Raw genomic sequence first — 14,775 nt, forward strand, 5'->3', positions numbered from 1 at the left:
CAGCCTTAAGAAGTCAACGAAGTGCTTCTCCAAGCACACCCACATGGAAGCAGATATACCCTCAAGTTCGGATGGAAACTCAAGCACACCAAGAAGACCAAGATTCAGAAATCTGAATGAGATTTATGAACAAGGAGAGGTAAGTAACAATACCGGTTTGAATTTCATTATTCGCTTTGTATTGTCATGTTGATGACCCAATCATTTTGAAGACGCTGTAAATGAAGATAAATGGATTGAAGCAATGAATGAAGAATTGGTGCAATTGAGAAGAGTAAAACATGGGAGTTAGTGGATCTCTCTGAAGGCAAAGATGCCATTGAGTTAAGTGGGTCTATAAGACCAAAAGCAATACTGAAGGTAAAATTGACAGCACAAAGCAAGACTTGTTGTGAAAGGCTACAAGCAGCAACAAGGCAAAGACTATGATGAAACCTTTGCACCAGTAGCAAGGATGGAAACAGTCAGAACAGTGTTGTCTATTGCAGCACAACACAAATGGAAGATTTATCAGATGGATGTTAAATCTGCATTCCTGAATGGAGTATTAAAAGAAGAGGTTTATGTTGATCAACCTCCGGGCTATGAAGTTGAAGGCTAAGAGCATAAAGTTTGTAAGCTGAAGAAGGCTCTTTATGAGCTGAAGCAAGCTCCAAGAGCATGGTACAGTAGAATAGATGCTTACCTGATTGAGAATGGGTTTGACAAGTGTGATGGTGAACCCACACTCTACATAAAGCAGAATGACGGTAAGATTATTATTGTTGTTTTATATGTAGATGATCTGATTTTTACTAGCAATGATGCTTCTCTCATTGCTGATTTTAAAGCAGTCATGAAAAGTGAATTTGAAATGACTGACTTGGGCTTCTTAAAATATTTTCTTGGAATTGAAGTAGACCAAAGTGAAAATGGTGTTTTCATTTCTCAAGATAAATATGTAGAAGCAGTGTTGAAGAGATTTAATATGCAGAACAGCAAAGCAGCTGTGACTCCAACTATAGTAGGGTTGAAATTGACCAAAGAAGACAGCAGCAAATAGTTTGATCCAAAACTATACAAGAGCATAGTTGGCAGCCTTATGTACTTGACTACAACTAGGTCGGACATTATGCACGCTGTGAGTTTAATCTCCAGATTTATGGAAAGACCGAAAGAGACTCATTGGCAGGCAGCCAAGAGGATTCTAAGGTATGTGAATAGAACGAAGGGGTTTGGTATTTTATACTCCTCTTCTGAAAGTTTCATGTTGACAGGTTACACTGATAGTGATTGGGCTGGAAGTGTTGATGATAGGAAAAGCACATCGGGATATGTGTTTCATATGGGATCGGGAGCCATCTCATGGGCTTCCAAGAAGCAACCAGTGGTGTCTTTGTCAACAGCAGAGACAGAGTATGTGGCAGCAACAGCAGCTGCATGCCAAGCAGTATGGCTGAGAAGAGTTCTCAAAGATTTGTATCATGAACAAGAAAAAGGCACAACCATTCACTGTGACAATAGCTCAGCAATAGCATTGTCTAAAAACTCTGTTTTTCATAAAAGAACAAAGCACATAGATATCAAATTTCACATCATACGTGAATTGGTTAACAATGGTGAGATTGTTTTGCAGCACTGCAGAATAGAGGATCAGCTAGCTGACATCTTGACAAAACCATTAACAAAGAAAGGTTTTGATCATTTCAGGAAATGTCTCGGTATGTAGCAGTTGAAATTAAGGGGGAGTTTTGGAATTTAATTCCAACTGCAACGATGAATAGCTGGAAAGAAATTTAATTTGCAGTAAATACTCCAGGCTGTTTGATGCCGCAAAGTCGCCTTTGATATTTTTGCACATAAATGTGCATTAAACTCACAGAATTTATTTCCCCTGCAGACAGCCCACTTGTTTTTTATAAAATCATTACCGCCTTGCTGCATTAAATACAGAGATAGGCATTAGATGATATTTTGTAATACTTTATTGTCTAAATCAAATATCTTTTAAACATATAAATATACCACACAGCAGTTCCGTTTTAAGGTTAGCAGCAGATCGATAGAGAGCAGAGGAGAACACGCAACAGCGTGAAGAAAATACTTGCCAGATAGTGAAACGCAAAGCAGTGCACATCAGGAGTAGATGCAATAGCGCAACAGAGAGTAGAAAGGGAAAAATGCACAGCAGTGCAGATATTTGAATGAAATTTGTTTTACAAATGTTTATTTGTGTGGAACAGAAGCGTTCCTCAGTGAATCCATGGGGAAGATATTCAGCAATAGATGTTGTGAAATTCCCTCTATCTGAGGAAGACGAAACTGTAACAGTTAGTTTATTTTTAATAAATACAAGTTTTTTTTTTTTCTGTTGCTGTTACACCGTCACCGTTGCTGTTACAGCAGTTACAGCGTTGCTGCAACACCAAACTACGTTGTTGCAACACCATTTCCAGAGAACGAATTTTTCTGTTTTCTGAATTAAAAACAGAGTATTTTTCTGTGTCAAAACAGAGTGTTATTCATCGTTGCTGCAACACCAATCTACGTTGCTGCAACACAATTTCCAGAAAACAATTTTCAATTTTTTCTGTGCAAAACAGAGTGCACAATAGAGCAATTTTTTTTTGTCTCTCTGTTATGGAATTTATCAGAAAAGTCCATCAATATCAATATCAAAGACATTTAAATAGTTTTTCAGTTTCCAATGAAAAATAATAAAATTAATTTGACAATCATTTATTTCACGGCATGTTCGCTTGCGATTCGAGGGCATAGCTGCTGGTTTGCATGCGTGAGAACGGTGAGAGCGTTGGGATCTGTATGACTCGGTAAGCCATAGGCGAGCTGGCATCGAGGGTAATAATTTATTGTCATATATTGGCTGTACTGTTTTCCAAGAGATTTACTCAGAAAGTAGGGTTCCAGTAACAGGCTCTCTCAAATCACATCAAGCAAACCTAGAATTATTGGCCTAACCTCCATGCAGTATTTACCAGCAACTTCTCTGCATTCATGCCAAACAGAGGATTACTGTAGTTAATTATATACGAGATGCAAGGAACTGAATATAAATTTTGAAGGATTCCAAAAATGGAAGTTTTCTTATATCCACCAGGAAGGTTTTGTAGGTCAATAATCAATATAATCTTCCAAAGCATAACAATGGAGTCTCACTATTCGACAAGCGTACAACGCGTGAACGGTGCTCGGAATGCAAATCTGCTCCGTACTCCGCAGGCATTGTGAAGAGTTGTCTGGATCACCATATCGTGCACTCCATGATTGAAATCCACTTGTATGAAATCTATCTAAAGAGAGGACTAATTTATGTTTTCTGCTGTCAGTTTAATTCCTAAAAAACATCCGAATATGGCCGCTCTGGCGAGCCCAATTAAATAGTCGATATGTTATCAAAGGAGGCTTCACAGCGAAACGAGGTTTCTTTCTTCCTTGTTTAATCTGTGGATGACAAAGAGATTCCATACATATCATTATTTTTTTTACTTCCAGCAGGACTAATCTTAATATGTTTTAATAATTGTAGGAAAGTTAGGAATGTTTTAATAATGGAAGGAAAGAGGAGATAAAACATAAATTCATACATAAATCATATTAACTGGGGTTTTTTTATTGATTACACAAAATTTGATGATAATAATGAATGGGCTAAAAGTATTTAACCTTTTTCAACTAGCTACTTGCCTAAAATATCTTGACATACAATTACATGCAAAAGTACACTAAAAATGGTTTATCACTTAACTAGACATGACTCAACACTCAAACACTCAACACTTAAACACTTAGTTAACTTACTCTCTAATTTTAACTAACTCATACTGTAATAACTAACTTATTTTAACACATTTAAAACAAATAAATTTTTGCATCCATAGATAAATAATTTTCAGTTTTACAATTTTATAAAAATTTCTACATTTATATTACTCAATTATAATAATAATATTTTCAAAAACTGAATACTATAATTATAGATTCAAATAAATTGAAATGGTTGTGCTAATTATTTCACATTAAATTAAATATAAAATAATTTAATTAAAAAATGAAATGGCCTTTCCAAAAGATTATCTTTTATCAATTTCACTCACAATTATTCCATATTAACAACTAAATTATTCACGAACACATGGCTTCCACTTCCTTTAAGCCCAACAGTTGTAGCACTGCCTTAGCTTGTTCAGCTTAAAAGGGGCACCACCGCCACAACTCTATCAATCGGAAGGGGCAACTGCCCACATAATATTTGTATAAATTTTGATCATTATGGATAGAAGATATACACTATCAATGTTGTAATGCAGCTGTAGCTGCTTTGGCGTTTCGATCTTCGATTTTCTGCAAACTTATGTATGGTTTTTGTTAGCGGCTGTAGTTGCATATTCAGCTGTGAACTGTTACTTTCAATTGGTATTAGAAAAATTTGATGTATTTTTTCAAAAAATTGATATATGTTTTAAGACATAAAGATTAAACTTTTTAATTTACAAAATTGAAATCTCCCAAAAATTAAGTGTATTTATGTATTAGAAATACACCATAATCAATAATAATTTTACTTAAAAATAACAACAGTTTTACAGATTAACACTGCAACACTGTGCTGTGCCATTAAATATATATATATATATATATATATACGCACCAAAACAAACAAGTTATAGTTATAGCGCCGGACTTATAATCACGGCATTATTGAGTAAGAAGTACGGAAGTTGACCCACCAAAACATACAAACAAGTTATAGTTATAGCGCCGGACTTATAATCACGGCATTATTGAGAAAGAAGTGCGGATGTTGAAGCAAGAAAACAAAAGGTATAATAATACTAAAGAGTGGAAAGAGTGGTGTTGAACTTGAGAACAGAATTCTGGCCAGAGAGGGACTCAGTGGTAACAACTGCATAACCGCGAGCAAATCTGAATTTGCCCGTTCCTCCAATTACAGCGTACTCGCGCTGTGGCTGATTGAACCTATCAGTTCCGTGCAACTCCAGCGTGCTTCCGTTGTACTCCATATTGTTGAAGATTACTGTGAAAACCATTAAAAAATCACGCCGAGTAACAGGGTCTGTGTTAATGTACATTCCTTGCGCTCGACCTACAATACTCTGAGACTCCGACTCGGCTACATCTGGGAATTTGGTGATAACATCACTGATAACAACGACCGTGCCAAAATGTCCTGGGGGTGAAGAAGAACCATTTGTTCCTGCGACCGGGATGGCCGTCACGTTGTTTCCTTTCACATTGTCGTGCATATAAAACACCATATTCATTTCACCTTCAATTGCAGCAGCCGCTGCCTTCTTCACGAAGACGACGAGGATGGCGACGGCCATGGCCGGAAACAGAAACCTGAAACCCATTAAACAAGAGTGGCAGAAGTAGCAGTGTGCATTTGTGTGAACGGATTGCACTGCTTATGAATAAATAGCTGCGGCGAATCATAAACGACATAGCTTTCAGATTCTCACAGAAATGGCTTCCCCGTTCAATAGTACACAACACACATATAGTATATTATTTGTCAAGATAGTCTAATTTTTTTTTTGTTTTATATATTATATTATTTGTCAAAGATTCATAATTGCAAAATCTGTACACTCTAACTATAAGTCTATATATATTTTAGAGAAAACCTAACATTTTGAAATATCTCATGGTTCTCCTCTGAAATAAATATTTCTAACTATAAGTCTATATATTTTAGACAAAACCTAACATTTTGAAACATCTCATGGTTCTCCTTTGAAATAAATATTACCATAATGACAACATTATCGAGGATAATGATGACATGGTTGTTATGACATATATATTTGAAAGATCATATAGGTGGTTTATATATTATATTATTTGTCAAGATACTCTTATTTTTCTTTTGTTTTATATGGCTTTTGCCGTCACGGTGCATATCACGGTAAGATGCGCAACTACCAATTGCTGGTAAATTAAATAATATTCAAAAACTTTGAAGTTTGAAATTTAAGATAGTTTATCGTTTTAAAAGTGGCTAATGAAAGGGCATCTTCATAAAATGTATAATAACAACAACGTATCTCATAGATATTCATAATACACTCTAACTATAAGTCTATATATATATTTTAGACAAAATCTAACATTTTGAAATATCTCATGGTTTTTTTTTCAAATAAATATTACTATAATGACAATATTGTCGATGATAATGATGACATGATTGTTATGACATATATATTTAAAAGATTATATAAGTGGTGGTGGTGAAAGTTCATTGAGATCAAATTTTGGTCTATCCGACCTAAAGAAACAAATTATTTAGTTTAATTTAAGATTTTATTCCTATGCTCAAAAAGTTAGGAGAGAAGCCTCCCTAGCTCACTATAATTATGACATCGTAAAGGCTAGGAAGGTAAGTATTGCCACAAAGATTATGAAACTGAGATCTAATGTGGTTATACATGGGGCACTCTAAGAGGAACATTTTCATCCTCGATGTTCATATTCTCATAGAGTTGGAAGATCCTTTCCATTCATGGTGTTTTACGAACTGCCCAACAATCTATTTCACTATGAAACTATTGAAATATATATATATATATATATATAAAAATAATGAATGATTTTCCTCACGTAATTGAATAGCTTTTGAAATATTTTAAGTAAACAACATTGAAATATATATATATAATATTATAATAATGACAGGGTTAAAGAACCAAAAAATAAATTAAATAAATATAATTATTTAGAATATTTCAAGAAATATAAATATTACATTTTATTGATTATTAATATTATATTAATTTTTAAATTTGGTATAATATAATGGAATGCTCTATTTTGTAATTGTGCTATTTTACTTTTAATTATTAGGTGATGCATTTAGAATTATGAGACTTTATTGAGATAAGCTAATGCTTGAAACGAGTGAATGTTAATGCATATAGATAGGTTGGCTGTCGAGGAAAAATATTAATGATTTAATAAAAGAAATAAAAAAAGAAATTGGAAATCTAATAATAACCAATTCATATAATATTATGGCTTTTTAGTCCCACTTCTTAGACTATGTTAAGTTTTGTCAATGAAATCTCACATTTTATATATTTATTCCCAGGATAGGATTATCTTTATTAAGATTAAAAAGTAATTTTATGTGTGCCACTTATACAAATATCACTATTTTGTTAAAGTGAATTCTAAACCTCTAAATTAAAATATTATATATATATATATATATGTATGTATATATAAATATTTTTCTATATTTTTAATAAATATTGGAAAAAGGTGTAGTATTAATATATTATATTTTATTCAATATTTTTTTTATTTTAAATTTCTTTTCCATTTTTAACTTAGGAAAGTTTATTTTAATTATCTTATACTAATAAAATAATAAAATAGGCCAGCAGTTTTAGTAATTTTTTAAAAACATTAGTAAAAATTATGATTCTTTTTTGTTTTTTTTGTGTAAATGTAGTTAATCACACAATTAGAATGGTTTTTAAAATTATTATAATTAATCATATGCATTTAATATATTTATAATAAAATTTTAATCAATTTAGATAAAAATATATAATTCTTCAAATTTTTAATTTAAATTAAAAATTATTGAATTATTTATATTAATTAGATCACTTAGATAATCATAAAAAAGTATATATAGAAAAACTGTGTTATATAAGACTATCTCATGGAAATGTAGCTATTTTCTCTTCTACATCTTTAAACTCATGATGAATCTTAAGCTTTAAAACTATGTCTTTAGTAAATATATTGTCTTGAACCATGTTGATGGTATAATTTGCTATTTTGAAGTTATATTTATATATTAATTAAATTTATTTTATAATTAAATATTAAAATTTAAAATATTAAAAGCAATATAATTTAATTTTAATAAATTTATATTATATCAGAAGCATTTTTTCTTAAAATTTTGATAATCATTTTGAATAAATTGTTACATTATAATTTTGATAATTTGAATGAGTTGAATGATGAATGAGGTGCATAATATTTTCTTAAAATTTTGATAATCATTTTGAATAAATTGTTGCATTATAATTTTGATAATTTAAATGAGTTGAATGATGAATGAGGTGTATAATATTTATAAAAGTAATTAATTGAGAAATTTAATTAACTAATTAAAAAATTTAATCCAAAATTTCAAAATTTTACTTTTAATACATAGTAAATAGTAAGGTCACTCTTAACTTTTCATTTTAGTATATAAATAAATAATAATATTTAATAGGTCAAACTAATCTATCAAATTAGATATATATTTACCAAAACATACCAAGAACTTTACAAGCTTCAGATGCAAATAAACTTTAATAAACTAGTCATTTAATTTATATGGGTTTTATCATGACAAGAAAAAGCATAAAAATTAGATACAATAAAACAAAGCCAGCCATTTATATGACTGGACTAGTCATTTAATTTACATGGGTTTTATCATGACAAGGAAAAGTGTAAAAATTATTTGATTTATAAGGTTATAATCAGCAGGGAGAATGTAAAAATTAGATACAATAAAACAAAGCGAGCCATTTATATGAGTGGGCTAATACGGAGGGTGTTTCAACTTGAGAACAGAATTTTGGCGAGAGAGGGATTCCGTGGTAACCACTTACCCTTGAGCAAATCTGAAGATGCCCGTTCCTCCGATTACGACATACTCGCGCAGTGGTTGATCGAACCGGTCTGTTCTGTGAGGTTCCAAGGTGTTTCCGTTATACTCCATATTATGAAAGATTAGTGTGAAAAACATTAAAAAATCATGCCCAGTGTCAACGTTCTTTGCGCTCGACGTACAATATTCAACAATTACCTGTCAATTATTACCTTTTTGAACAATTCCGTGTAAATTATCACCTAATTACCACTTTTTAAAATTATGATTCATTATTTTTGAGTATTTAAATAATTTAGTGTTTAGTTGAAAAGGTTAGCTCAATTAAAACACACCTCATAAACCCAAGGTCATTCGTCAATTAAATTGAATGTTCCAAAATTTTGGATACAATGTATAAATTAAATAATTAATATTTATAATTATAAAAAAAATTATGTTAACAAAATTTTAAATGTAATTCTAAAATATTTAAATTAACAAAATTATTAAAATTTAGCCTGAAAATTATTCATTTGGTTTATTATAAATTAAATAATTTAAGTTTATAATTCTAAAAAAGTTTATTCGAACATAATTATTAATAACTTAAATTTGTCATTAAAAAAAATATAGATTAACATAATTATCAAAATTTATCCCAAAAAAATCATTCTATCTATTATAAATCAAATAATATAATTTATAATTCTTAAAAATTGGTTAACAAAGTTGATCAAAATTTTCCAATTTCTTTTTTCTATTTATTACTTAAACTGTAATTCTAAAAGATAAAATTTTACATATATTTTATTAACTCTTTTTTATTTAATTTTTATTTAATATTTATTTAAATAGTAGATAAATATGTACTTTCCTAAAATATATAATAATACTTCCCTCCCTTACATAAAACAATTTTAATTACAACAATATTATATTTGCATAATTGAATTTTTTTTTCCATCACTACTCCTAATCCTACAATATATTAATTGCAATATTTTATATACAATATATTAATTATAATAAAAATATCGTTTTCATATATCAAACAAAATTTAAGTGTTCCTCCTCCACCCAATCTTAAATATGCATTATATAAAATGTGAAGGACGATCATACAATAATCAGTTGAAAATGACCATCTATCACATTAATTAGCCACCGAAATTAAACATTACTTAAATACAACGATCAACTATTTGTCAATACTTTTATTACTTCTATCAACCTGCTCATTATACCATGAGAATATCAATAAAAATTTAAGTGTTCCTCCTCCACCCAATCTTAAATATGCATTGTATAAAATGTGAAGGACGATCATACAATAATCGGTTGAAAATGACCATGTGTCACATCAATTAGTCATCAAAATTAAACATTACTTAAATACAACGATCAACTATTTGTCAGTACTTTTATTACTTCTATCAACCTATTAGACAATGAGAATATCAATAAAAATTTGATTGTGGTACTATGCCATATAGTTAGGGTTTTAGGGTTTTAATTAGACTTAAGGTATAAAGTTGAGTTTGAATTGGAAATTTTCTATAAAATTTTAATTATCAAATTGGTTTATATATATATTTTTAATATATATAATTAGTTAATTTATGTATATTTGTTTAGTGTATGCTCTAAAAGAGTGTCCTTTAGTAAAAAGAAGTAAGGGCTTATTATATGGTCTCTTATGTTTGTGTGACTTAGAGAAGGCCTTATAAGGTCTAGAAGAAATAGCTTTATAGGGAGAAATTATTTATAGTCAAGATATTTTTTTTAACAATAAGGAAATATGGTTAATGGCCAAATATTTGCCATGAGAGAAAGCTTGCCCCCTTACAAACCACCAACGAGTAATTCTAGATTGAGTGGTTTTCTGTTATGTCCCTATACTACTAGTGTAACCTCTTATTGTTATTAGTACAACCCCCTTATCGTTGTTGTACCCATGTAGTCCCCATATTGTTATTATTGTGCCCCATAGAAGCCCACTATTGTTATTATTGTGTCGTTACATTATTATTGTTATGTTGGCTCTGATTATATTATGACTCCTTAGACTCCTATATATAGAAATGAGGTCTTGTCATTTGTATCACGCAAGAATTGTTCATTTGTGCAATATAAAGTACGTTTCCCCCTCGAAGAGGCTTATTTCTAAGGTGTTGATCTATCTTTTCTATCTTTTTGTGAGCTGATATGAGAGCTTTGGATTCTAGGGTTTCGTTGCTCCAAATAAGTCATTGTGGCATGTTCGCTATAACTTTGTTTCTGCGACGTTTTAGAAACTAAAACACAAACTCATTTGAGAATAAATCTCGCTGAACCTTGGGTCTGAATTTCTGATCGTGTCACTCTATATTTTCAGAGATATGATCTGAGGAAGTTAAGCTTTTTGCAAGCTCCATAATTTCATCTAAAATAGATCATCGTGAAAGTTTCGCTGTAACCTCTTCTCTACAAAGTTTCAGACACTAAAAAAAAAACCCATTTGAGAAGAAAGAGGTCTGAACCTCGGGTTTGAATTTCATATCTTATCTCGATATATTTTCAGATATATGATCTGAGGAATTTACGGTTTTTTTAGACTCTAGAATTATATCTTAAACAAGATGACCTTGGGAAAATCGTCACAACTTTCTCCGTGAGCATCAGATTGAAATTTCATAAGAAATTACAGAAGAAGGACGGACTATAGTTTTCTATCTATATTTTTCAGATCCGAAGGTCAAAACAGTGACACGTGGCACTCCATACAGGTTCCCTCTTCTGGAAAGGTATATAATCAGGTCATCTTCGGTATTGTGCATAACTCTTTCTTGGAGAATCCAATTTAAATCAGACTGGTGACATTGAAAAGAGGATGCAGAGGGCTATTGCAGGTCGCAATTTCAGAACTATAAGATCTGAAATTACAGAGTTACAGTCGTTTCAAGATCGAGCTCATAAAATCAAGAAAAGGTGATATGAGGAAGTTTGATGACAAGGATCCGGTAAATTGGATAATACAGATGGAGCAATATTTATATCTACATGAGGTGCAACTGTTAGAGAAGGTACGTGTTGCATCTTCATATTTAGAACCAGATCAATTTTTATGCTATAAAGGGATTTTCTCTCGTAAACCACTTGTTACGTGGTCAATTTTCACAAACGAAATTATAGCACATTATGAGGATACAAAGAGAAAAACCTTCCTTAGCCAATTGATAAATCTCAAACAGAAAGGGTCAATGGCAGGGCACATTGAGGACATTCAAAAATTGAATATAAGGGAAAATGATATTCGAGATAAGCAGAGGATTGATGTCTCCATAGGGACTTTAAAGGATAACATTCAACATGAGTTTCGTCTTTGGGAACATGATTCATTGGAGAAGGCATTCAGGTTGGAAAAAAGAGTGGAAAGCAAAATTATGGCAACAAGGATGTCTACTCGTCACAATTATAAAGATGGAAGTGTTGTTTCTCCTAGCCTTCCATAACCTACAAGGTCGACACCACAACAATTGGAAGAAAAAAGAGAAAAAGGGCTTTGTTACAATTGTGATAACAAATATATAAAGGTCATATGTGTGTTGAGAAGAAATTATTTTACATTGATTGTGAAGAGGAATAAGAAAAGGATCAAGAAATGCCAAAAGAAGAGGACATACACTAGGAACCAACCCCAAAAAAAGAAGAAATGAATCGAACCATATCTTGTAAAGCATTGTTAAGAATTACCACTCCTCAAACTCTCGAGATAGAAGGACATATCGAGAAGAGAAAGATCACATAGAGAAAGAAGAAATGAATCTAACCATATATTGTATGCATTGGCCGGAATTACCACTCCTCAAACTATCAAGATAGAAGGACATATCAAGAAGAAAAATGTTCAAGAAGTGAAATATCACATCGAGCATCAAGAAATGAATCCAACCATATCTTGTAATTCATTGGAAGAAATTACCACTCCTCAAACTCTCAAGATAGAAGGACATATCAAGAAGAAAAAGATTGAAGCAGTGAAAGATCGCATTGAGCATCAACAACAATTTCTTCATTTTTTAAAGAATAACGTTGCTTTGGTGCAGAATCGAATGAAATAATAGGCATATCAACATCGCAGTGAAAGAAGTTTTGATTTAGGCGATTGGGTATTTTTATGGCTACATCTCAAGTAAGCTATTTATGAGAAGGAATTGTTGGCAATACTACATGCACTTAAGTAGTGGTAACCTTACCTAATGGGAAGACACTTCAAGGTCAAAATGGATCATGATAGTCTTAAATACTTTTTAGAACAAAGATTATCTTTAGAAGAACAAAAAAAATGGATCACAAATATGTTGGGTTATGACTTTGAAATTATCTATAAAAAAGGGAAGAAAAATGTTGTTGGAGATGCACTCTCAATAAAGGATGAGGATGTGGAAGCATTGCTTTGTGCTATTTCTACTATCCAACCAGATTGGATAAATGAAGTAAGGGATGAATGGAAGGACGAAGAAATGTGGCCCCTCATTCAAAAGTTGTAGAATATCCCAGTTCAAACAATATTGCCAGAACTTGACAAGGAAGGAAAAATCATATTGGAACATGGAGCAATTATAGAAACAAGAACCTAACAGCTACGAAATCGATCAATTTCAGAATATCTCATGAATTGGAAGAACTTACCTGCTAAAGATTCCACATGGGAGGACAAGAATTTTATACAGAAGCATCAAGAACTACTGAAGTATTGAGGACAACACATTTTGAAGGAGAGGGGCATGTTAGGTCCCTATACTACTAGTGTAACCCCTTATTGTTATTAGTACAATGCCCTTATTATATTGTTGTGCCCATGCAGTCCCCATATTGCTATTATTGTGCCCCATAGAAGCAACTACTATTATTATTGTGTCGTTACATTATTCTTTTTATATCGGCTCTAATTATATTATGACCCCTTAGACTCCTATATATAGAAAGGAGGTCTTGTCATTTGTATCATCCAAGAATTGTTCATTTGTGTAAGGTAAAGGAGGTTGCCCCCTTAAAAAGGCTTATTTCTAATGTGTTGATCTATCTTTTCTATCTTTTTGTGAGCTTGTTTCATAACATTTTCCTTGAATAAAATGATATAGCCAATAATGGCTATCTAACTCATGGTTTGACCACCAAATTGTGGTAGATTTTCCCATTGTTTATATATATATATTTGCACATTTTAAAACTTAAATGATTAATTGACATGATTGCATAATTAAGGACTATGCTCGCTCACTTGCTCACTTGTGATCATACACTAGCCTCGATTCAAGACATCCCCTTTATTGTACACTCGTTTTATTATGTCACTGTTGGTGACATTTATGGATCAGACGGAAATAGGGTTTGGGTCGTACAAAGGAAATTTTTGAAATTTACAAAGTGGAACTTTATTTATATTATAAAAAATTTTGCTAGCATCATCGCTCTGCGGCATGCCCGACTCCAATGGGTCGAGGGATGATGTCGAAAAATCTTGAAATTAAATTCGAGACTGGCACATCGAAGAATCTTGAAACTAAATTCATGTAAGGTTGGACAGAAATCTAAATGTGATGCGTCATAAAGCGAAGACATTATGTTAGTGTACGAGAGTTCTCTGAGATCTCTGGTCCTAGTGATATGACGATGTCTAAGAAACGATGGATTTCTCTTGCACAGCGAAGGTTTTTATTTGCACATTTGTATCAAGCCACATTATGCTTAAAGAAATTCTTGACTCATATGAGTCGACTATACATCAACCAATCCACCGACGTCCACATTTTTTCATGTTATGAATGGTTTGTATTAATTTACTAAAGTTCTTTCACTGCAACGTCTTGTTGTTGGGATATTTATTTTGCAAGGGAGTTATGTCTCTGTGTTAAATTTATTAATCATTCCATAATAAATGTGTTTCGGTTTGATTTATGACACGATTTTCTAAGAAACAAGATTATTGTATTACGGGTTCACTGAGCCTTCCAAAAACCCAACACTATCATCAAGATTGTCATATCGCTACAACCTAGACAAGTTGGAGAAGATGAGGTGTCAGTCATTGGTGCCATTTGATCTAGGGCTTGCAAATTGATGTTGGGTGGCGAGGGCACGCCATTATGGCAATTACACTACCCACGCTC

General features: G+C 31.8%; 1 protein-coding gene across 1 annotated transcript; it reads right to left on the reverse strand.

The window, feature by feature from the left end:
* Positions 1-4,661: 4,661 nt before the first annotated feature.
* Positions 4,662-5,420, reverse strand: LOC149155101 (dirigent protein 11-like). Its single transcript, XM_089440469.1, has one exon. The coding sequence runs from the start codon at positions 5,370-5,372 to the stop codon at positions 4,833-4,835; it is 540 nt and encodes a 179-aa protein (XP_089296595.1). The 5' UTR covers positions 5,373-5,420; the 3' UTR covers positions 4,662-4,832.
* Positions 5,421-14,775: the final 9,355 nt, after the last annotated feature.

Source organism: Pinus tabuliformis, chromosome 9 (assembly GCF_031772625.1).
Source record: "Pinus tabuliformis cultivar Carrire ecotype Pingquan chromosome 9, CPIR1, whole genome shotgun sequence".
Taxonomy (NCBI): Eukaryota; Viridiplantae; Streptophyta; class Pinopsida; order Pinales; family Pinaceae; genus Pinus; species Pinus tabuliformis.